At 37.8% G+C, this 25,879-nt stretch overlaps 1 protein-coding gene across 3 annotated transcripts in view; it reads right to left on the bottom strand.

Annotated features, from left to right (window-relative positions):
* Positions 1–25,879, bottom strand: part of GRM3 (glutamate metabotropic receptor 3) — a 218,499-nt gene that overhangs the window by 94,779 nt on the left and 97,841 nt on the right. For 2 of the 3 annotated variants that reach the window (XM_032276479.1, XM_032276481.1), the window contains exon 2: positions 129–736. In XM_032276479.1, the coding sequence (XP_032132370.1) occupies positions 129–596 (468 nt within the window). In that variant the 5' untranslated portion in view covers positions 597–736. Of the gene's footprint in view, positions 1–128; positions 737–7,476; positions 7,560–25,879 lie in introns of those variants that run through there. The other variant, XM_032276480.1, reaches the window with a different exon arrangement.

Genomic DNA, 25,879 nt, shown 5'->3' with positions numbered 1-25,879 from the left:
AGAAAAATTAATAATTGCATTGTTGATATAATCCATTGATGAGGTTATTACGATATTCTCCTTTTGTTCCCCCAAAACATAAAAGTAAAGAGACACAGCCTTTTAGCAATAGGATTAGCCAATCTTACCTGTATGGAAACACTGCTGTAAGAGCCACCAATGACCCCTGCAATGAGCAGTGGGATGTTTTCTTGAATGGCGTAGGATCCGTCAGGACACATATACTCTGCTTCATCCACTTTTGTTAAAGATGCCCTGACAAACTCCAGTGATTGCTCTAATGCATAGGTATCCCTTGAGCATGTATCCAAAATGTGAACACCCAGCTTCACTCCTGGTAGCAAGTAATCATCTTTGTTGATTTCGTCAATAGCAAACAACATAGCTTCCAGGCGTTGGATCCCTCGATCTTCATTGATTCGCCCACATTCTTCAGTTCCAGTGCCTTTTTCATTAATAGGAAATAGCCCCCCTAAAACAAGGTCACCTTCTATTTTAATCTCTCTCCTTAGAAAGTTATGGTCCCCTAAAGAGAGTAAAAATCCCTTTGAAAACAAAGCTAAGGTAAGAACTTGGAGTCTTGTCAACATCTTCATGAATCCTGTTTCTGTACCTCTGGGAGATATCAATGGTGAAGCCAATGTGTCATGCTAGTCCTCTCTCATTTCCAAACTGGATCTTTGGCCTGTCCTTCAAATAAAGGAGGAACAGACTAATAGAGCCTGTCACCACGTTCCTAAAGAGATAAAAATTATATGAACAAAAATGGTAAAGAAAGCAACAGTGATTACATCGATCATGCCCAATCAGACCTTTAATGGGATGGCTCAGAAAACCATTTACTACACACACAGTACACCACTGCACCAGGCACTCTCCCACAGGTATTCTCACTCCATCCTTACGCACTCCATGATGTAGGTCCTAGTGGTCCCATCTCACAGAAATGGGCACAGAGCATCAGAGAGGTGACCTGATGAAGTGTACTTATTACAGGTTGGGTTTGGACTCCAGTTTTCTTTTCTTTCCAAAGCCAAGTCCAGTCCTCTCTCTACTGAGTCGTTTGCTTTGTTTTGGGTAGGGTAGCAACATGGATATGAGTTTATACTCCTTCTCTTTCACCTGCATTTGTAAACTAACCTTTTTTATGGACTCTTCTCCTTTCCATTTAAAACACAACAAAACACAATAAACTCTGTTGCCATTTCTGCATTTCTACCACCGTGTCTCTGTCCTTCCCTTGATAGATGAACTCTCCTGGCCCATTGAGGTTAAGATTCTGCCCCAACTGCTCTAACAAAGGAGTTGTGGAAAAAGCTGCTACTTGTCTACTAGTTTCCAAATTGAGTAAACTATAAACTCACTGTAGTCCTCATTTTACTTGACCTTAATTGAAATCTTGACTATTCTCTACCTCTTACAACTTCCTAGGTTTCTGTTCTCATGCTTCATCTTCACAACGTCTCAAATTCCATTGTTTAGCACCTGCCTTCCCTCATACTCCCACTACCCCTTCTTGGGTCAACTAATCTATTTTCATAGTGTCAGCTAAAACTTAAATGAGCTCCAGTCTTCTCGGGTCAACTGCCTGCTAAGCAGCTGTACCCACACTCTCTCAGACACCTCACGGTCTACCTGTGGATCTTCTCTGTTTCCAGGCTCTCAAGCCAGAAATCTGCACCCTAGAGTCGTCCCCACTTCACCCCCGGCCACCGTCTTTCAATTAGCCACTAAGCCCTGCAGAATCTAACCACTTAACGTCTCCTAAAGCTACCACTTATTCCTTATTCCCACCTATGCTGAGCTCTTATAATTTGTAGCAGGACCGTAGCAATAAATTCGTAGAGAGCTGCTACCACCCTCCAGAGCACCGTGTTGAGCATTAGGAAAAAATACCCACTTTACAAGTACATGATTTCTCAACTTATTGTTGCATAACCTGTACAACTACAGATGATGGGGCAAGTTTGATTGCTGGTGGCTGCCTCCCCTATCCAGAGTGAGGCAACTCCTCATTTGGTCCTCACGTCTTAGGGGGTACAATGAATGCTAGTGCTGGAGTGAACACAGTAGACTCCAGCTTAGGACAGTTCCATAAATTAAGCATCTTTTTACATCCTAGGCTAGAACAGATGGATCTACTGGGAATCAGGCAAAGCCGTGCTGTGAGGATCATGTTTTTGACAGTAGTCTGGGATCTTTCTAGGGAGCTTTCCAAAACTTTGGAGTGGAGCACTCTAGTTGCCTGCACACATGAACGCATGTATCTGCTGTTGAATTCTTTAACACTCAGCTTTCTAGCAATAGAGCAAACACTTGGTCAGCACATTTACACTGCTTGCTTACTTCCATTCCCTTAGATCAGATGAGCTTATTATTTTCAGAGTCAAGTGAGGGATGTGACCACATCGGGCTCCTAGTGCATTTTTCTGACAGGTTGCAGCCACATGCCCTTGTGTGTGCAGTTGAGCATGCCTGTCTGCTCTCCAACTTTCAAGAATGATTGTGTATTGGAAGGGTTTTATGAAGGAAGGGCTTTCATAGCTGTTCCAAGACCCCATCAGGATGCCTAAACGCCATACCACCCATGTGCTTTCAGATAAATTTGCAAATGTTAGCAAATTGAATGATGTCTCATTGAGCCAGACACTCTAATACACAATCTGAGTTACTATTCAGTGTAGCCTATCTTCTATCAACGTATACTGGCTTTCCTTTGCCCACAGGTTTAAGAACTAACTCATTATAAATCTCTTCTCAGTGCTTTATGATCTTGTCCCTGGCTAGCTCTAAAGCTATTGAACTATGTGCACTCAGTAGACGTTCAGGATGTTGATAACCCCTTGCTTTTGCTCATGCTATTCCCTTTTGCCAAGAATGTCCTTCTATACTGATTTCTCCAGCAAACACCTACTTATCATTTAAGACGCAACAGTTACTACCAGGAAAGACCAAGTATTCTGTCCTATTTCCCTTCCTCAATCAAATTGTTGATTTCTGGCTCTATATTCCTGTTATAGTTTGTTCAAGAAATATTTGCCATTGCTATTTTGCTTTATGTTTGTTTTCTTATGTGCTCATTGAGAATTAATGAAATGGCAAACCATTTAGAATTTTCCAAGTGCCTAGGAAGGAAAGAACTCAACGAAACAAGCAAGACAGGAGCTAGTCCAGTGTTTACTTCAACATTTTTGACATTTCTCCCTTTTCATATTAGCAGTGCCCTTTAAAACCTAGATTTCCACTTGCTTCCTGTTCTTTTCACATGCAGCAAATGATGGGCTGTTTTCCTGAGCTACACAGCCAGCTGGGCTGTTTTGTTTGTTTGTTTAGGTATGAATCTCAGCACTGAGGCAGCAACCATTGGAATGCTCAGTATTAACTCAGAGCCTCCCTGGGCGATCTGCCACAGGGCACCAGAAAGTCTAATAATAATAATTTTTTTAAAAAGTTGATACTGTGGTAGATTTTTTTTTTTATATCAATTTCTGGTCTCTTTGATCTTTATGTGGAATTCCCTTTGAAGCAAAACTGCCATGGAAGGCAAAAGACACTGTGATCATTATCACTAATGATAAAAATGCAGACATTTCTCTATAAAATAATTGTTTTATGTGCCTAGTAAAAGAAAATAGCTAATTAAAAGAAGGCTATCAACATGGGCTTACCATGTATCTTTGCAAAAGGTATAGACATCTTTTGATGTAAAGAAAGTTTGGCTACTCAAAGAGTAAAGATTACCTTATAGTCTATGGAAAGCTTAATTCTCTGCTGGGAAAGGGCTCTTAGACAAAAAAGACTTCAAATGAGAAACATTGCATTACACGGAAAGAATAGTCTCTCCTTTCCAAACTGGATCTTTGTCCTGTCCTTCAAACAGGGAAGGAACAGATGAACAGGGCCTGCCACCAAACTCCTAAAGAGATGAAAATTACATGAACAAAAATGATAAAGAAAGCAACAGTGTCCATTAGTCTACCTATTTCACAGGTAAGGACTGTGTTTTATTTCTCTTTGTGTGTCTAGATTCTGGCATAGTAGAAGAATTCAATGAATGTTTCTTGAAGGAATATAGACATCCATGACATCTGTGTTTGCACATGGCTCTTTACTATTTATGGCATGAGGAACAGGAATTAAATAAGAGAAATGCATTATTTTTCCTTTATTACCTACATGGTCACATCTGATGCTTTTCCCTTACTGCACTCTTTGATCATATGGTTAACCAACTGGTAGAAATATAGTAATGACTTTGTATTATGCAAGAAAAAATGCCGCCTTTGTATTTGAATATTGCAACTGAGACTGGCATCTAGGAAACCAGAAGAGATGTGGACCTGAACTGACCTACATTTACTTCTTAAATTTGTGGTCAGGAGTATACTAAATAAGGAACATGCACATTATTCTATCTCAAAGCTTCAGAGATGCATTCACTTATGAAATATTTATTGAATACCTACTATGTATGTACTAGGCTAGGCTATGGGCTGGATACCCAGGATATATACCTTAGTTGTAAACAAACATCGTCCCTGCTGTCAAATAACATTCCAAATGCTTACACATTTTTATATAGAGAGTGCTAGAAAAATATACATCTCTGTTTTTGCCAATGATTTCCATCATTAGTGAAAATCTTGAAAGTTTGTATACCATAGGTTTCCTTCAACATGATAATCGTTAAGTGCTGTACTCAAAAAATGATTTCCTTATACTACATGTGTTATATAAATTTAAAAATTAGATATGCAGACCATAAGTTGGCTGATGATAATGTCATGTAAACTATTTTTCCTTTTAGCTCTCTGACAGGGCATATTTAAGTAACATTTAATCTCATCTTAGAGAATTGCAAATCAAAAATCAATTAATGTTTAAATACACTGTCTTTGTATTTTTATTTACTTTATAGCAGAATTTATAGTGATTAATACTGTAGGACTATGCATAATTCAGAGACACAGCATTATTTAAAATGAAGCCTTAAGAAACTAAAAACAAAAAAAAAGATAACATTGAAAATCAGACAAACATACTTAATTCAATGCCACTGTTTACCTCTGTGTAACAGTTTATGGGATTGTGTGAAAGGGTACCAACCACCTCTTTTCAGGTACTTTTCAGTATAAATCAGCCAGCAGCACATTCCTCAGATAAGCAGGCTTCCTACTGCAGCCGCATTCATATGCAGCTGGAGAACTGCATCTCTACAGTCAAAGTTCTCCATTCAGGGATGATGAGTGATGTGTCAACTATAAACAAGCATGTGTAACCCTCTCCGTAGGCAACTTGCTCACCAATGTTTTATTAATCGATGCATTAATAGAATGTCAGAGGTTTGCTGTGAATATAACCCCTGGAATATGTAAGCTCAAAGCATTTCTATACTCTGCATATGCTAATATGTATTTTTGTCCTCTCTTTTCTCAGGAACTTGGTGTCAGAAATGAAATGCACTTTCAGTCAATGTGAAAGTAGTTTATCCAGGAAAAAGAAAGGGTCTATCTGGGAGATACAATGCCTGAAATCATACATACTCTTTCCCAGAAATAAATCCTTAAATTGCTGAAGGGCTTCTGAAAGTGCTCAAATCCTGCACACTCAATCAATCTGGAGCAAAATTAGGGTTAGTCCCAGTATGTGCAATTTGATTATGTTCTATAATTTTTCAACTGTCGGTATTACAGACAACAAAGGGCATAGCTCTTGCTCTTAGACTGACATTTTCAGTGTGGTAAACAAACAGAGGCTGTATCTATCTTGGCATTTTTAATGGGCAATATGCTATTCCATGACTGTAATTCTTTTACTATTACTAGAGAAAAAGGACATTTTCCCCAGAAGTCTTAGGAAGCTATTATGAGTAGCTCACCATTTCAAACTCAATCATTTTTAGTAGATCTACCATAAAATTTCTTCTTCCACGTTACTCCACTGTAACTTCATTTGCTAAATTCACATATACTCTGTGCTATGTTTATCATGAGGATCATATTTTGTCTTGTGTTTTATTTGCAAAGTTAGAAAATTATTCTTTTTTTCCCATTAGATTGTAAACTACTATATATCAAGGACCATACTCTAGACATTGTTACACTTTCCACAGTGCCTCAGACACAGTTGTCCAGTGTTGGTTAAATAATAAATTCCAAGTAGCATGTAAGTTTTAGAAAGATTGGTCAGGAGATTGAAAAAAAAATTCCGAAATTTGATTCAGAGAATGAAGATTGCTAAAAAAAATCCGTCATTTTCAAAATACTAGGTCAAAATTCAGCTTTGGCACTAGACAAATTTGGCCCAAATATCTGTGATCTGACTTTTTGATGTTAAATTGTTTGTTGATTTTTACAGAAAGAAAAGCATAAATTAAAAATGGAAAATTTGAGAGCATTCAGAGAAAAAAAGCAATAAAATACCTGTTGTTGATCTGAGAGGGATTAGGAGGAATGGAAAACAAAACATCAAATGACAGGTTAATTTCTTTCAGAGCATGAAGGACACGGCAGAATAGAAAAGACCAGCCTTGTGCACTAAGATTTAAAGTTAGGGAGAAGAGTTCTGCTTTCCTTCAAATTTATTGAGTTTAAGACTGTTTGAAATCCCAATTTTATTAATAGAGCAGATAAAAACACCCAATAACCTGGATAACTACGTTGAAGAGAGGGACATTGCCAGTTGGCATGCTGAATCTGAGAAACGGATGGTGAGGTGGCCAAAAGGAGAAAGCCTCACTTCACTACTTGACCTTGGACCAAACAAACTAAGTAAGGTAAATTTAAAAATAAAAATCACATCTCCTGTTTTCTTTATCTTCTGAATGTAGAGGAATGTGACTTTGTGAGGTAGGCAAACAGATTGTGCTAAACCTTCGTGACTGCTGGTAATGTACTTCCCATCAATAGTGTTCACTTGGTTGGGTGACTCAATATGGAATATATTTAAGATCTATTTGCTTCGCTTCAAAGTACATCTTTATTTTTCTAGGCATCAAAGTGCATAGTATTTTCTTTCTTTCTTTCTTTCTTTTTTTTTTCTTTTTTTGGATGGAGCCTTGCTCTTCTCGCCCAGGCTAGAGTACAATGGCATGATCTTGGCTCACTGCAACCTCTGCCTCCCAGGTTCAAGTGATTCTCCTGCCTCAGCCTCCTGAGTAGCTGGGATTACAGGTGCCTGCTACCACACCTGGCTGATTTTTGTATTTTTAGTAGCAGCAGCATTTTGCCATGTTGACCAGGCTGGTCTTGAACTCCTGACCTTGTTATCCGCCTGCCTCACCCTCCCAAAGTGCTGGGATTACAGGAGTGAGCTACTGTGTCCAGCCAGTGCACAGTTTTTTCATGGTGTGTGTGTATGTGTGTGTGTGTGTGTGTGTGCGTGTGTTGCCATTTCAGCGGCTTTAGCATCCTCAAGTTCCTTCCCCTCATTACAAAGCCTCTGAATTGGAGCCTTCCCAAATTCCCTGTGATCCACCTTTGTCCTTTTCTTCTTCGAGGCCTGCCAAGTCTAATAGAAGTTTCAGGTTTGTCAGCATAAACAGAGTGTAGAAACTGGGTTCGTCAAAAGCTTTCCCTCTAGCTCTGGACAAAATGGTGAAGGGCAGAGATGGAGGAATACAATTTATAGGAGGATATTTTTATTGATTGGCAATATGACATATCAAGTGGCTATTAATAATTTCCTAGATGTATACAATCCCTTTTCTTGTATAATTTCAGACTATTGTGCATAGTGAATTAACTTCTGTTTCCTGGTGAGAATTATGTCATCTATTTCTAAGTAGAGAGAGAGAGGGACTCAGAAAGAGTAAAGCAAATTGCTCAAGATAGTAGTCAGTAATAAATAAGGAATTAGGATTTAGGAAGGCTTTACCATTATTGCTCAAACAAGTCTACAAAACAGAAGACATGTCACACATGTCTTTGCCAAAATATCACCTCTATTGCTGGCATATTTCTGGTGACCATTCCTATGGTCACTAGGAGAAGCCAGCTATAGATATTGGACTGTTATCGGATTTACCTTTCTGCTGAAAATAACCAGAAAATTGAAGAAAAAATATGAAGCAAACTATGATATTTGAGATTAAAAAAGTACCTGAAAGAAACCTCATGGTTACCCCCATGGATTTCCCAGTATTCTGCACAGGGCACTTTCCTGCCATGGAGCAGTGGCAGTCTTTCTGACTTGAGGAGGCAGGGATTCTTGAATAGAATTCTAGGCTGCTAAAGTGGCTGCTGTGTGTGGGGTAGTAAACTGCGTGGATTTGGTGGGCAGATCTGAGTGGTCATCCACAGGGTGAGACTCGGTGAGGCCTTGCAGATATATCTAAGAGATTATTAGAGTTCCAAGCCAGCCAGAGGGCAGAGATCAAACTAGGCACCTTGTGCTTTTTATTTAAACCCTCGAAAGCCAGGCTCTGTTCTATTAGTAAACGCTGAACTCTAGAATTAGGGGCATGCCATCAGAGTAAGTATAAAACAGACCTGCCTTTATAAAGAAAGAAACTAAGTCTAACAAAAGTAAAATGATCCACCAGTATTCATTTACGTGCCTTTTAGGACAAAACTCAAACTCTTAAAGAAAGATGATGTAATTCAGACTGCCTACAAAAATATGTTCTATAATAACCAGCATATAAGTGTAAATTGAGAAATATAAGAAAACAGAAAAACAGCACCCAGAGTAAAGAGAGAAAGCATTATTTGAAATAAAACCTGAAGTGGTTCACGTTTTGGAATCGACAGACAAGAACTTTGACTATTATAAATATGTTTGAAAATATAACAAAATGAATGAATTGATGGGGAATCTCAGCAGAGAAGGGAAACTATAAAAAATACTATATGGAGATTCTAGAACTCAAAGTACAATATTTAAAATAAGGACTTCATAGCAGGAGGCAACAGATTGGAGAGGCAAAATAATAAACTTGAAAGTGGACCAAAAGAAATCCAATCCAATTAGAGAAAAAAAAAGAAAATAAATTGAACAAATCTTCAGTGTCCAGTTGGACAATATTTAGCAGTCTCATATATGCAAAATTAATGTTTCAGAAGGAGAGCAGAAAGAATGTAAGAAAATACTTGAAGTAATGGCCAATAATTCCCCAGATTTGGTGCCAAACATAAGATTACAAAACCAAGGAACTCAGCAATTCTTAAGCAGGATAAATATAAATACAACCATATGTAGTTAAATCATAGCCAAATTGATAAAACTAAAAGTAAAGGAAAACCCTTGAAAACAGTTAGAATAAAGCAGCACATATGTATAGTGTAAAAAAATATTACTGATAGCTGACTTATTATCATAAAAAAATAACAGCCATAACTTAATGAAATGGCATCTTTGAAGTTCTGGGGAAAAATTGGTCAAGCATCACAGAATTCTCTTTCCAGTTAAACTATATTTTAAGAAGGTGAAGTAAAGACTTGTTAAGGCAATTAGAACACATTTCATAATTAGTAGACTTACAGAATCAGAAATACTAGAGGAGGGCCAGGCATAGTGGCTCACGTCTGTAATCCTAGCACTTTGAGAGGTCAAGGTGGGTGGATCACCTGAGGTCAGGAGTTTGAGACCAGCCTGACCAATATGGTGAAACCATGTCTCTACTAAAAATACAAAAATTAGCTGGTCTTGGTGGTGGATGCCTGTAATCCCAGCTGCGTGGGAGGCTGACACAGGAGAATCGCCTGAACCTAGGAGGCGGAGGTTGCAGTGAGCTGAGCTTGCGCCTGCCATTGCATTCCAGTCCTAGCAACAAGAGCAAAACTCTGTTTCAAAAAAAAAGAAGGAAAGAAAGAAAAAGAAAGGAAAAGAAATGCTAGAGGAATTACTTCAAAGGAAGAAGAAACAACACCAGATGGAAAATCAAACCTATAAGAAGGAATGAACAGTGCCAAAATGGTCAATATATGGGCTAATACAGAAGAAAAGCAGTAAGACTAGGCATTAGGTATTATTAGCTTAATTTCATAAAAGCTATATTTGTCACAAATTTTTAAAAAAGGGAAGAAAAGTTCCACTACCATTTTGTCTATTTTATGGTTTGATTTTACTTCTCTCTGTGTATACATGTTTGCCTTCATTCTATATCCTGTTTGCTGGAAATTCCTTGGGCCTTCTGGAGCCTTCTACTAAAAGAGCCATCCCCATAATTCAATGGGCCATCGTTCTGAAGGTAGCATTTGAGAGAATATCTTTCTTTAATTTTACTGCTGCAAATAGATTTAGTCAAGGCTTAAACTCAGGTGGCACATGCTGGTACAGCCATACCAGTTGTTAAAATATTTCCATTCACCTGGTGAATGGTCAATCCTACCAATCCCTTGGGTCTTCCTCCACCTTCCTGGCTATTCTGGTCTCTCTCTGGCATATCTCCACCTATCCTCTCCCATCCATCGGCACCCAAATTTCCTCAAGACACAATAATTAAAGTATCAGATCTGGCACAGCAGGGTCTTTAGGTTCCATTTCCAAGGTTATGATTATTGCCCATTTCGATAACTTGATACTAGTCGTTAAGCCTTTTGAATATCATCCCTGAATTGACTTCCTGAATAAGATGTTCAACATTTGGGAAAAGTTTCACATTTAAGCAAAATCCCAATCAGCTAAAACAGACCTGAATTTTCTCCTTTTGGTTTGACAGATTAGCATCTATTTCTTTTTCTTTTTCCTGGAAACTACACTACTGTTTTCCTTTGGGAACCAACACATATGTTTCTAAAGTGAGGTGAATTAATTCTTCACTTGATGAGTGGTTTGTGACACAGCTGATTAACCAGAGTCAAGCATCCCTGGATACCACAGTTGGTTAAGGAATGAGCTTGTCACCAAATTGTTGCTGCCAAGCAGGATGGTTTAAGAACATTTTTCAGTACCACCAGGAGAAAAGCATCCTCTCTCTGATAGAGTGGCTTAAAAGAATGCATGTAAGCTCTTGTAAGTATGGGAGCTGCTGGTGGCTATCTTACTACCATGAGACAAAGGCCTGCCTCAGAATAAACACAGAGAATTGCAGGTTCAAAATATGGGGACATAGTGAGACCCATGCTGCTTAATCCAGCTAAGATTTCCCAGTTACATGAGACAATAAATTCCCTTTTTGTTTTGCTGAAGTCAGTTTGAAATTGGTTTTATGCAACTTGCTGCTAAAAGATTCCTAAATAGCCTCTCTCTGTCTTTCCCATACCCTTTACATTAAAGATAATAAAATTCACTGAGCACCTACTATGTGCTAAAACTATGGTTAATATTCTACATAGATTATTTTATTTAATCCCATAACTTTTATCCCATTTATAGCCTTACACAGATACCTGATGCTGTCTTGAATCTCCTATGGCCACAGGCTTCATGATGGCTCCCTTCATGCTACTGTATTCATGACAGGTCTTTCCAGAAATGCAATGACTCCAGAATAATCTTTACCTTTATGCTATTATCAGCAGTACCATCTTCTCAATTCTCTTACTTACCACAATCAGGTGATCTGATTTATTAAACCATCAGTCTGGCACATTAATGCGAGTTAATTTGTTACCCATTTAGGGATGATCGAATTTTTGAATGGCCCCCAAACACAGGGTTAAAACAATAAAGAGAGAAACATTTTTAATCATGGAATTTTAGATACCTTTGTGTACAGATAGTAAAGTATTAGGGCCTAATTGATGTTCTTCAAGTTATAGCATGTATGAACCCAATACTCAAATAGAAGTCAGCTTCTATATGTCAGACACTATGAGATTTCAGGCTTATAAAAATCCTGATCTCATCAGATTCACAATTAAATGCCACTGATAAGTTAAAGCTCTCATAATGGAACTCTCCTGTCATTTAAGTGACCTTAGAACATATTTTTTCCATTCTGCTTAGCTGGAAAATTTTGTGGATAATCATTGGTATGCTGTAGTTGGCTGGTATGATCTCTCAAGAGCCAATTACACGTATCTCTTCCCAAGTCTGTGTTCAGTGTCACCATGCTGGCAGCTTAAAATTGGCCATGGTGAGAGCATTTACATTACAGAAATCAGCAAACACTAAAAATCAGTCCCTCTATAAGCTCCCAATATTTGATTGTTAAATATTTACCAGCACACCACTGGTGGTAAATTTACCAATGCCCTTATAAAATCCATTCCTAGAAAATCAAATAGAAATAGCCTGCGAAAGCAAAATGGTATAGTGCCTTAGATCAGAGTTTTTCTAACTGCAGATCAAATTTTCACAACCTTTTCAAGTGTCATGATCCATATTAGCAAATTGCAATGAGCATTTTAAAAGTAAATAGAAGAGTTTAAAATATAAAAATATCAAAATATGAATAGAAGGCATTTATATAGAAAGGGTGAATATTATTTTCTAAAACATTTTTGGTGTGTATGTATGCATATATGAATATTTGTTCTGGGTTACAATGTAAAATAATTTCTTACTGGGACATCGTAAAAAATTTTTTTGAAAGGCACTGTGTTAGGGTATGGGCTCTGTAGTAAAATGCTTGAATTTACTTCATGATGTCAGCACATGGCCACCTTTGTGTCTCATTTTACATATGTGTAAAATGAAGACAAGAATAATACCAATCTCATGTTTTTTTAGGATTAAATGAAACAAAATATAACATTAGCTCAGTAACTGTTAGCTATTATTAAAATTATTATAGTGAGAATAATTCATCAATGGCTCTAATGAAATTGGGGGTATTCTGGACTCTCCACATAATCCCCGTCAGCTAGCATTCTATGTTTCTTCTCATTGAGGTGTAGGTGATGTGTGATCTCACGGAACTGCTGGCTGGGCGAATGATGCAAGGAGGGAACCAGAGTTCCAAGGTGTCCAGTAAATTCTGGATTGTTCGGTGTTTATGGGTGCTGAATACCATAATATGCCAGAAGACAATGGAAAGTGATCATCCCCTTCTCTGCGACAGGACACATGTGCTCACACCCAGTTGATACATTCTGTTTCTCCAGAAAACGGTAGCATCCTTGCTCCCTTGATCCTCTCCTGTTGTACTGAGTTTTATAAGAAGTGGGCTGGGCACCTCTCGTCCTGAGTCAATCTGGACTAGGACATTCACTGACCTCTAATGTCAAAAGAAGAATAGTTCCTAAAATTCTTATGGCCAAGTTGTTTCTGACTAAATTTTCACTATCCCATTACATTAGATGCCTTAGTTATAGAGGGTTTGGGTCCTCTATAACAATTATTAGTCTTTAAATTCCATAGCAACTACTGTGCCTGTGACAGCAAGTCTGGGCTGCCTTCTGCCCTCTTGTCCATGTCATTCATGAGTTTCAGGGAATATTGACCCCTACTGTACATTCCAATGTAAGAAGCTCCCAACACATAGCTGTAACTTGAGACAGATTTTCAACTAACAAGACTCATATATCTCTTGTATAGCTTTCAACTTTTAAACTGGTTCTGATTTTACCTGTGCTTTAAAAAGACTAAGAATAACATAAAGTCATCATATAATACAGCTTCTAGCTTTGCTTTGCTTTCTTTGTGTTATACCCAAATTATGGGCATAAAATTATGGCATGCATATGTTACACAAGGGCACATTTTCCCAAGTAACAAAGCCAGGGCTAGGCATGAATGAGTGCAGATTGCATGAATCCATTTATTATAAAAGCCTAAACCAAACCAAAGCTATCTCTGGTATTGGAAGGTCAGACAAATTTCACCCTTGTGAATGTGAGAGGTTACTGACTTCTAGGAAGCATGAGAGGGCTTCTTGAGTGCTGGTAAATTTGTGTTTCTTGATCCAGATTTTTGTTTCATGAGCTGTGTTCAGTTTGTGAAAAGTCATCAAGCTGCACAATTATGATATGCATTTTTTGTATGTATATTACACTTCTGTGAAAATTATAATTTTAAAAAACAGGGCTGAAGTGAAAAAGAATGGCCAGTGTGGTGGTGTTTTTTTTTTTTAAATGACAGTATATAACAAATTGGTCACAGGAGTATTGACATGAATTTGCAACTGTGGGCTTACTAACAACACTAACCCTGATGAGAGAATCCTCTAATGCCTGGTGAGAAGCCTTAGTGGAAGATGAGATGCTGTACTTTATTACAAGTGAGCGATAGGCATGCAGAGGCCTCCTTCTCATTATAATAGCAAGCCAGCCACGTTGTTATCCTTTCTGTACACAAGCAGAAAGCATGAGTCTGGGTGTAAATGACAAATACCACCAGTGACACACAGCCTGACATTTGGAACTTGCAATTTTGCAGTTTAGGCTGCATGGGAAGAGAAGGGTGAAGAGCAAGTTCCAATCAGAAGATTCTAAGTTGGGCAATTGTTATTTTCACAGTTTGAGTTCTGAAAAATGAGTGAAATTATCCTGTGGTTTTATTATGTTTCAATGTTCAAAAAAATTCTGTTTAACGATTTAAACAAAGCTGCTGGTTTGTCTGTTATGTGCCAGGCCCTGTGATAGGTTCTGAAGATACAACAAGTAGTAGGACAGCATCTCCGCAAAACACAGTAAACGAGGTTTCTTGGGACTCTGATAACAATTAACAGCTAAACGAAACATAACTCAAATTTATTTTAGCAGCACAGTCCAGTGTGACTCATCTGAAGAGGGCCAAAGACTCCTCCTCCATTGGCATCATTGGTTGCTTCTACCCTGCAGGTTGGGATAGATTACCATTTCCAGTTGGCTGGGCAAACTGCATGGCAGAGCTTAAGAGCTTCAGATTACTACTGCTCTTTCCGGATGCAGTTAACCTTTGAGTGTGGTTATCTAGCCCACAGTGATACCTGAGGCCACTTCAGAAACCTGGGAATCTGATGACAGCAGAGATCTACTCACTGGTCTAAAATCAAAATATCAATAGGTAGCAGTCATGAGAATATATTTCATATATCTGCTTCTATTTCTAGTTACAGTGGACTCTCATATTTAAAATGTTCACAAATATTGTATTGAAAGTTGGTTTAAATTATCCTCCCTATCCCGACCTTTGAGGTATACCTTCTTTTCTCTGTACTCAATCTTTCCCCAAGTTCTAGTTGCTGTTTTGTTCACAGTAGTTCCAAATTTAGCTTTCTTTTCCCTGTTGCTGTTGTTAGATAACATCAATCTTTTATTGATCTTTGCTTCTGATTGCTGCAACCTTCTTCCCTTCAGATTTCACATGCCTTTATTTTTCTCTGCTTTAGTCTATTCAAGATATTGCTCTAAACTTGAATTCTGCACCTGTGGTCACTTGAACAGACACAAATATCTCTTGCCACTCTAAATTTCATCTTGGCAGGACCAGTTTCAATGATTTTATCCATTCGCTTCTCTTTTATCATTTTCTTTAGCGCCTAGGAAACACTAATAATTCCTCATGCTTTTTCTATTCATTTCTAACACAGCATATGTTTCCAAGTCTGGACAAGCTAATTCAGTTAGTTAGCCCATAGAACTAGTAAAGCCTACATCATTTGATTTGTCCAAGTGGCATTGTTCTATAGAAAACTGGTGTGGCATGTTTGGTCATAGTCTGTATTACACCAGCATGCCGTTGGTCATAAAGTAAACTGTAGTACAAGTTACCTGGCAATCTTTCTGCAAATTAATTATCATATCTAAACTTGTGAGCTGCAGCAGTTCTGTGTAGATTCGCATGATTTTTCTTTTTGAGGGATAATGCATTGTCAGGCATATATTAGGTGTGCAATAAATATTTGTTGACTAAACAAATACATAGTTTCTCCTTTTGTTTATCACTTTATAATAAATCTCAGCTTTCTTTTTCACTAGTTCTTCATTGTTGAATGGGAAAAGTAACTAATATTTTTTGAACTTGCATGCAAGTTGCTTTACATATGCTCATTTACTCTTTCCAAGATTTCTGTTATAAATAGATGAGTAAAACTAGCTTAGGGGCAAACTTAAGTGCTGCTTGCTCAGGACTCTTCATTCGCTGAGTAGTGGAATAGATTTATTTGATTCCCAGTTCTTGACTGGAGATAACTCCTTTGATAACTCCCTTCTGTTAAGAATTGTGTCCTAACATCTCAGAGGACTCTGGAAAGCAGTAAAGAAGATGTGACGACCTAGGTACCTCCAGTGGCTGTTTGTTTTTCTGGTGCTTCTCTTTCCTTGAATATATTTGTGTTGGCTTAATTTAAATTCGTACATTATTATTGCCTTAAAAATATTTTTTTTCTGAAGTCTATACATGCTCTAGTTTAGTTTCAGGAGACCTTTTCCTCTAGGTCATGACATTTGGAAATGATCCTGCCTAGACAGGGGACCTTTGAACATAAATTTGTTTCCACATCTGGCATCCATTAGCCGTCTCATCAAGGCCACGTTTGGTGCTGATTCTATCCACTGTCCAGATGTTTCTTTTACTTGTGGCTTAGCGCAAGATATTTACACTTTGCTGTTTAGCATACGTATGGGGTAATAACCTTGGGGAATTTCAAAATCTCTGAACTGCGATTCCTGAAAAATGTAGCCAAAATTATCTCAGTAGCATAGATGCTGAACTACCCAAGCATCCTTCTCAGCCTGCCAGTAACCCATTTCACCATGGGAGGGCTGCCACTTTATAGGACCTGTGGTGGGGCACACAAGATGTCACCCAAAGGACGGTGTTTCACATGACACCCAGAGGAAAGCTGACGATCAGGAGAAAAGCAGATTTTGTTTAAAAGCTATTTTTATTAGCTAGAAGAACTGTGGCAGTAGTAAGAATGAGAAAATAAGCCCTGCTTGTTTGCATGTGAAACATCACCTTATATTTTAGCTTAAATTGTACTAAAAGGAGCCCAAACTTTTTAAAAAAATACTACTGATGTTGCCTCAAATTTGCATAAAATATCTTACTGGGATGTTAGCATTTAGGTGTGTTTTGATTGATTGTTGGATATTGATTTAAACAAATTCTTCTTCAACATTTACCCTGGACCACTGTCCTGGAATTTACTATTATTATCTGCAGAGGCTTAACATATGAACGTCAACAACAATGACACTACCTTCGACATGGGTGAGCCAAGAGGAGGGATAGTACTTTTCTGGGGCTTTGAGTTAATTTCATGATCATCAGTGAACAACAGGACAGTAGCCCTATTCTATGGAAAATTCCATAGTGTACTTTTTAGTGTACTAGCTCCACTACTTCTTTCTCTAGCCACTCTTCTCTGCCTTGTAACTAAATTTTTCTTTTCATCATTTTTAAAATATGACTATTTATAGATTATACAATGTTTTAGTAAGAAAGCCTCCAGTATCATCCAGGCTGACCCTTGATCTTCTTAATTTTCATATGAAGTATTGGAATCCCTGGGGAAGGGAATTATTTAGTATTTCTATTTTAGGGTCTTGCTTAAAATTTACTTAAAAGCTGTTGCCCTGGATGAAATCTAGTCTGCATGTGGTGCCTATTTGGGAACATCTGTGGATTAAACATATTGTGCTTGGTTCTTCCAATATGTATTTTTCTTCTAGTCAGAGACTTGCTACTTGCTTCCAAATGACTTTGAATTCTGCAGACGTTTTCCTTTCATTAGACAATATTCTTACTTCCTGAGGGCGGTGGTTAGTTAAATAAAGAGTCAAGGGTACTGGTGTGGATGAGCCAAAACAAAAAAAAGATATATTCTATTGTTTAATAACAGGGATTGATGGCAGTCAGCTGTAGGAAACATTAAGCTGCATGCTGCTGCTCTGAGAACAATGTTGAAAAAGTGAAAGGTTAAAACAAAAGCAAAAAGCAAAATAATAGGTATATCCACAGGCCATCTCCTGCCAGGTGAAGGGGGAAAAAATGTATCCCTGTGAAAGGCAACAACTTAAGTCTATTGAGCTTTTGAAAAAAGAAGTTAACCACAGAGAGACAGGAAAAACAACAGTGGAGAGAACTGAACTACAGAATACTAACTGTTCCCTGCACAAACGTTAGCTCCAGGCTGTGCGGTTTAGTGGGGTGTGAAATCACAATTAACGGAGCAAGGGTTCTGTAAGTGAGCCGATGCTGCTTCAAATTACATCCTGCTATTAGCCGCTTTTAGAACAAGCACACTGAACAACTCCATGTTTACTGGACTGTAATATGTTCTTGAAGAAATCATTAATAAGAACAGCTGATTATAGTTACATTTACTCTGTTGGTATTTCAGATCTTCAATGTTTTGGATGTTTACCAGTGTAAGGATGCAGAAGCAGGAAATGCGTTCAGTCAAATTGGCAGCCAGAGCTGATGGTGCCAAGGTATCCCAATTGAGTCTTTATTCATCTGTTTGTGTACTTTTGGTGAAGATTATACCTGGACTCTCTTGAATGTATTTTAGGCTAAAGCTCTTTGGTACTTGACTATATAGACAAATGAGCAGAAGCTCAGAGGAAATATCAAGTTTATAAGGGAAACAAAGGCTTTGATTTATGTAGAAGATTAAAGATATTAAATATCACCATTGCCCATGTAATAGCCTTTTTATAAAATAAAATGAGCTTATAGAAAATGTGGCTTAAAATGTAAAAAATAAATCTCATAAATTTTCTCCTGAAATAATGGCTTTGAAATCCCTTTTACCCTGAAGATATTAGAATCTGTTATCATTTCTGTTTGGATATATGTTAGTGAGGGTTTAGAAACCATAATGAAGAGCACATTTTATGGATAAAACATTGCTCTGTTGAGTATACTGAAACATAGTAAAGCTGATGTGTCAGCTAAGTTTACACTGCATGGCTCAAGACTTCTCTGCTTCAGTTTTTCTCAGGCTAATTAAATGTATAATGGGATCATGGACACTTACATGTGGAAGGGAACTTATAAAATGTCTCTTCCAACTCCTCTGAGTCCTTAGAGCAGTGAATGGCCTTGTCCACATCTTTAAGTCCCTTGATAACCAGGCAGAGCCAGGACTAGAGCTAAGTTTGTGATTCCCAAATCCTCTTTGAACATGTTGTCCATACCAAAAGGTGTCAATCATCTTTGATCCACATGATCTGCAAAATCAGAGTTGACTTTCAAATATGAAGCCACTATAAGGCCCTTGGCTTCTTCCATTTTTTATCAGGCCAAAATGAGGTGATATTTGCCAATCCTATTATTCAAAGAGGCTTATTCCAAATGGACTCCTGTACTCAAGAATCACTAAAAATACCACTGCATCTCTATCCAATATTTTTTTCTGAGCAAAGTGATATATAATCCCAGTGAAATCAGCTTTCTTGAATTTTGGCATTAGCAATGCATCAGGCTAGGAATTTATGCTATTTTAAAAGGTGAGACAGAGGTGATGAAGGCCATGGCTGGATTCCAATGAGCTACGTGGCCTTTGAATGTCTCTGAGCTTTAGTTTTTCAATTTGTAGAATAAAGGGGTTGAGCTGAATGATCTCGAAGGTATCCTCTAACTTGTGTGTGTGTGTGTGTGTGTGTGTGTGTGTGTGTGTGTGTGTGTGTGTGTGTATTTCATTCAAAGTTCAGTATTGACAAATATTTCTGGAATTCTAGTAGTTTATCCACTTAAGTTCAAATATTCTGGAATATTTGTGTGTATATACATATATATATATGTATATTTCATTCTAAGTTCAGTATTGACAAACATTTCTGGAATTCTAGCAGTCTATCCACTTAAGTTCAAATATTCTGGAATATTTGTATATATATATATTTCATACTAAGTTCAGCATTGACAAATAATCCTAGCAGTCTATCCACTCTTGATTCCTCTCAAATCTAGCATAGAATTCCATTGAAGTGATTTTAAATATATATATATATATATATATATATATATTTCACACATGACTGACCCTCTATTAGTCATATATTAAGTTTATTAAGGGATATAATTGGCCTATCCTGCCATTCTTTCTGACTTTTCCACTACCCATCCCCCCTGCCTCCAATTAAGAATAGAACATCAACAAAGTACTTGCAAAATAAAGATTAGAGAGCCAGGTGAGGGAAACATTAGAAAAATCTACTTAGGAACTTATAACTATTAAAACATATTTAATGCTTGATGCCTGCTGGAAAGACGCTTTGTATCTTTGGTAAAGTTAGAAAAAAAGGAAGGGAGGAAAAAAGGAGAAACAAAGTACTTATGAAGAGCCTATTTTGTTCTAAGCATGGGACTAGACATATCTGTTTAATTTTAATTCTGTTCTCTTCACCATTAACTCATTAAAACAAATGTTAATCAGTACACTTACATGCCAGACACTGAAGGTACAGAGGTGAATGAGACAGATGTAGTCTTTGTCCTCAGTGAGCTCATTTAATTAGCCAGATACTTTATCTTCAACTTTAGATGAAAGAAATCCCCATGTTATTGTAAAGCTTTAGATTTCTTTTAGAAACTCTGGAGATGTGGCCCTTCTTTTAAAAATTTCTCCTAGCCATGAATGACAGAAAAATTAGGCATCTATACATTTTACTATAACAATAATATAGCATAATCCAAAAGCCCAATTTCTTAGTTTCCGAAGCTCTTGATGAGCAGCTCTGCAGGAAGGCATTCACATTATGTTGTAATTGGAGGCTTAGTGAGACTGTGTGACTTCTCCAAGGTCATATAGTGAGGTGGCCTTGAGCCCCGAATCCAAGCTATCTGTAGGTGATCAGGGAAAATTTCTAGTTATATTGTTTTCATCTTCCCAATTGTTTAAGTAAGATTTATTTGGTGACCATGCTTCTAGGATTGGCGAGTGGTGTTCTAAACCTGAGCCTTCCTTTTCCAAGGTGGGCCATGCTAAGATAAGAGAGGCTGCTATCTCTATCATTTGGCCAACGTTGCATTCTACTCAGCAGCATGGTTGTGAATAATTAGATGAAGCATACCTCTCACTGCCCTCGGGGTTTCTGGCACATGTGCCAAGTCAGATAGGCTTTATCTCAGTCAAGCATTGCCTGCCCCTCTGCAGTGGCCAAATGCCCAGACATTTTGCTGCTGTTTCACAAAGCCAAAAGCCAACTGGAGAAGAAAATGACCCACATGCCAGCTCTGGGAGTTATGAGATGGAAGGGAAATTTTCATAACGTGAAATATATAAATGTGAAAGCCCAACTTTCTAGCCACTTATCACATTGGGTCATGAAATGCCAAGTCACATAAGGTACCTAGATTTGACCACAGCAAAGGGAACCAGCATGGGCAGTTGGCTAGGAGTTGAAGGGCCTGGGCATGAGTAAATAAAAGAAAGCCCGTATCTGCTTATGATGGTGCCTTTCTGTGTACTTACAGGAGTGCGTTTCATGTATCTCTTGTAAGGCAGACATATTATATTCTGTATGGTTGAGAATCTATCTCAGTACTGGTTTTAGTCACCATGCTGGACTTCCTGTAAGTTTCTGAACAGTATTTTTGTATATTCAGCTCCTTATTCACCTGTTCATGCACCAGAATGCTGACACATGCCTGGCATATAGTAGGAGTTTATTCTTACCTCTGAGATGGTGGTGCTCACCCACACTAGCCTCAAAGCATAGATATGGCAGCAAAAGATTGTAAGTTTCCGTAACACCCTAGGGAAGACCTATGGCATGTGGCCTGTTGGGCAATCTTTGCTACTCTTGCCTTGAAACCTTATGCCCCTGTAGGCAGTATTTCCTCCTGGTGGGACCTAGTCTTGAAAAGTCCATGATTTTCATCATAGAGTTTGTAATACAGCCCTCTGCAGTTATTTTAAGGGGCCCAGAATATTTGGAAAAGATAATATTAGGACATCAGGCTGCTACTGCTCTTGCCTAGTAGCAGCCTGATGTCTTATTACTATCTTTCCCAAAATTCTAGGCCCCTTAACATAATTGCAGAGGGCTGTATCCCAAAAACTCATGAGGGCAAGAGTTTCTGGCATTGCTTGTCTGCTGTGCTTTCTTTCATGTAAAGCTTCCACATTCTCTAATGAGGTGCTTGAGTCAGCCTCTGTCGTAAGTATACACTCAGAGAGGAGTGTGAGTTACGCTGATGGTCAGGCATAAGAGGACAATGCCGAGACCTGGGTGGGGCATACTTCATATGAGGATTCATAAGGAGAAGAGCTGGATTAGAAATGTAGCATTGCCTATTTGCTTTAGGATGTTGAACAGCTCTTTATGTCTCCATTTCCTCATCTGTAAGATGATTCATAAGGAGAAGAGCTGGATTAGAAATGTAGCATTGCCTATTTCATTTAGGATCCTGAACAGCTCTTTATGTCTCCATTTCCTCATCTGTAAGATGATGCTAGTAATACCTACCCCAGAATGTCCTTTGTGAACCTAGATAAGATAATGCTTGTGAACGTATTTGTAAATGATAAAAAACCTTTCAGTGGAATATCTTATCATACAGTCTCACACAGCTCTATTCTTGAGGAATTACATATGGAAGTGATTTGAATCAGACTTGAAATTAGTGCATTAGTGTATGCATGATAGATTTGGAGGAGGGGCTGAAAGCTCTTTTCTAACCCACAGAGATCTTCCTCTCCAGCCATTCACTAGGTTTTCAGTCCTACTCTTCTTTATACCCATGAGCCTCTTGTTGTAATGTAAATTCATCTGAACAAGTGTAATATCAGAAACTTTTAAAATTTCAATCAATAGAGGACATTCTAGAATCTAGGGGGTATAAAAACATATGCTGTCGATCTCACAATTTTTCCCTGGTCTTGGGGATAGAGTTGGGGTGAGGGTTTCAGATTCAATCTCGGAATAAGGACGATATATGTAACAGCAAGGGAGAAGAAAAACAAAACATGGACCTTATAGATAAATGTTCTAAAGCAGAAAAGGAAGAAGGAAGGGCCATAAAATCTCCGTAAATTTTTTCTACTTTATTGAGGCTTTCTTTCAGTTCTTCAAAGACTATGTTTTCTTGTGTTATTTAGGTATATTTCTGCAGTGAGAGGAAGAGGACATGTTGTGATATCATGGGATATATCTACCTCCTTCCCAATTCTCCCAAAAGAATTTATTCCAAGCTTGAATTCGGTTTATTTAATTTATTCCAAGCTTGAATGAGAGAGTATTATCTGAATCTTAACTGTTGCTTCCATTCTTCATACCTGACATTGAAACCTATATATTGAGAGATTAATGTATTATTTGTGTTTTTGCATAAAACATGCTATTAGTTTTCATCTTCAAAGTGACATGGTCATGTAACGTAACATAGTAAAAAGAGTCCTTGCTTTGTAATCAGATAGACTTGGGTTTTAATCATAGATTTATGAATTATATGATATTTGACTTTGAATAAATTATTTAACACTTCTGAGCTTCTGTCTCCACATCTGTAATGTGAGAATAATAATTTTAATCTCCTATGGCTCTTGTGATGCTTAAATAAAATAATGGATTAAAAACCCAGGCCACATATAGTGAAAATCTCGAAGTGCTTTCCTTGTCCTTGTTTTAAAATTTGCAACTATAGAAAAGGCGAAAGATCACAGAGAAGAATTAGAGCTCAGTGCTATAGGCCTGTGAAACACTTTCTCTAAAGTGCTTTACAAAGATCACCTTTAATCACAACATACTTCTTATCGGAATATGATTCAATAAGATATTTTGCTAAGAATAATCTTTACTTGAAATCATTCAGTGGCTCAATTTCCTACCTAAATATGTCTAAACTCTTCTGCCCAACTTTCAAATTCTTTTATAATCTTGTAAACTGTACCTATCCAGCCCAATTTCTTACTATCTCCACTATCCTTCCTCATAAATTTCTGTTTTATTCCTTGGTATGGCATATTATATTTTCCAAAAATATTTCCCATGCCACATGATCTTGCAGGACCTTGTCACTCTGTCCTCAAGAGAAGTGGTTGCACATCTTAAATATATATAATTTTAAATTGCCGAGTATGCCTCAATAAAGCTGTTAAAAAAGAGTAGAGTGTATTTTCCCTCCCCTTGAACCTGGACAGGACTTTTGATTTCCTCATGAATAGAAGGAAGTAGAAGTGCCAGCTGAATGTGAACTAGTGACTGCAGGTTGTCAAAAGCAGTGAGGCTTCCTGCTCCTGCTGCTCCTTTCTAAAGATGCTCACCTTTGGAACCAAAAGGCCTTGAAGAAACTAAGCATCCACATAGAGAGGCATGTGTAAAAGTTTCAGCCGGCAGCACTAGCTGAGGTTCCATCAGACATGCAGCATCAATCACTAAACATGCCATGAGCAAGCCTTTAGATGTCTCCAGCCTCCAGTCTTGAGCTGCCCCAGGTGATGATGAGTGGGCTAGAGATGAGTTGTCTCCACCAAGCCCTGCCTGAGTAGCAGATTCATGAGAAAATTAATGTTATCATTTTAAGCCATTAAATTTTAGTGTGGTACATTACTAAGCAATCAATAACTGGAACAACTGAGAAGTACTACTTTCTGTTTATATTTAAAAATTTTTAAGGCTAAAAACCATATCTTCTCTGCTCTTTACATGAATAAAATATCAATGCTAGGTAAAAAACATATGTAACAAAAATGATCCTTAGCAATCATCTAATACAGCCATTTACAAACTATTCCAGAGCTGAATTTTTTGAAAATAGATATATTGGGCCCTATTTATTGAGATTCTGATTAAAACATGTGGGGTGGTGTCCAGAAATCTATTTAAAAGCCTTCTAATGAGCATTTAGATTTGGAAACATAAGTTCAATCTTTTAACCTTAAAGATGCAGAGATAGGTTCAGAGGCAGGAATTAACTTGTTTTGGGTAGCAGAGCACATTAGCAGAGCTGAAACTGGAACTCAGCTCTTCAGTAGTTCATACCAGTTTGTCTTCTAAAACACCTGTTTTTAGGTAACTCAATATAGTTAACCAGGGATATTAACTTCTTATACCACCTGTTCTTCCAGCTAACTCTGTAGCCCATTTATCTCTGCCCCACGTATGGAAAATTCACCTGAGAGCAATAACTTAAGAAATTAAAGTTGCCATGGGGAGATTGCTGGGGGAGGGTGCTAAGTGAAAGTGCTGTATAAACCGAATGCTTTTCACAAGCAGTTGTGGTTTTCCTGGCAGTCCCACTGCCACCAGAATGCTTTGTAAGTAAGTTCCCCCATATAAACCCTATGTTTTATTCACTGGCTTCAGATCTATTCCTCAGCCTCTTGAACCTAGTGCCATCCATATGTAAGTTAACAGAGGTCAAACACAGCATCCCAAAACAGGGACTCTTTGTTTTAAAGTTAATTGAATATCTCCATGCTTTCATAAGGTCTGGGTGGAAATGGCCCAGGAAAACATTTTAGATGGGAAGACATGGTCAGAGAGAGATGACTGTTTTTTGTTTGCCTGACTGCCAAGGTCAATCCACACATACACATGTTTCTTCCTTCATCTGCCTGCAAAGGTTGAATTTGACGTGAGCATACAGGTTTATCTGTACCTTTTCAGTGGACATGCTCCACATGTGCTAAAGAATAGACCACCACAGGAAAAATGGATATGGTGAAAATCATTTCTATTACTCTGGTAGGAAAATGACAGATCAACCGAGGCAGGTTTTTGATGAAATGAAGTGAGCCGAAAGTCTTGCAAAGGGCCTCTTTCTGCTTTTATGAGTCTTCAAGTTATCAGATAAATTTTTGAAATGACCCAAGAATTTTTAAGAGGGTCTTGATTCACAGAAATTATCTCTTACCCTGTCTCCGCCATAATTTGACATTTGAATCTTTAATATTTTCTTGAGAATTTCTCATGGATTTTAAAAAATTTAGTTGGTTTTAATGTTACAAAAATTCTCCTGAAATTAGATTTTGAATTGGCAACGAACTTAATCTTTTTATTCTGGTTAGGCTTATTTTACATTTTCTTACTGGTAGCCAAACTTGCTCTTTGGAAATGTTTCTTTTGTCGAAAAACAGTTAGTTGTATGTTAACTTGACTTGGTTGTCATTTTTTGA

This window comes from Sapajus apella, unplaced genomic scaffold (assembly GCF_009761245.1).
Source record: "Sapajus apella isolate SASKATOON/1434 unplaced genomic scaffold, GSC_monkey_1.0 scaffold7, whole genome shotgun sequence".
NCBI lineage: Eukaryota > Metazoa > Chordata > Mammalia > Primates > Cebidae > Sapajus > Sapajus apella.
Note: the sequence above shows the minus strand (reverse complement) of the source record. Positions and strands in the feature narration are given on the sequence as shown.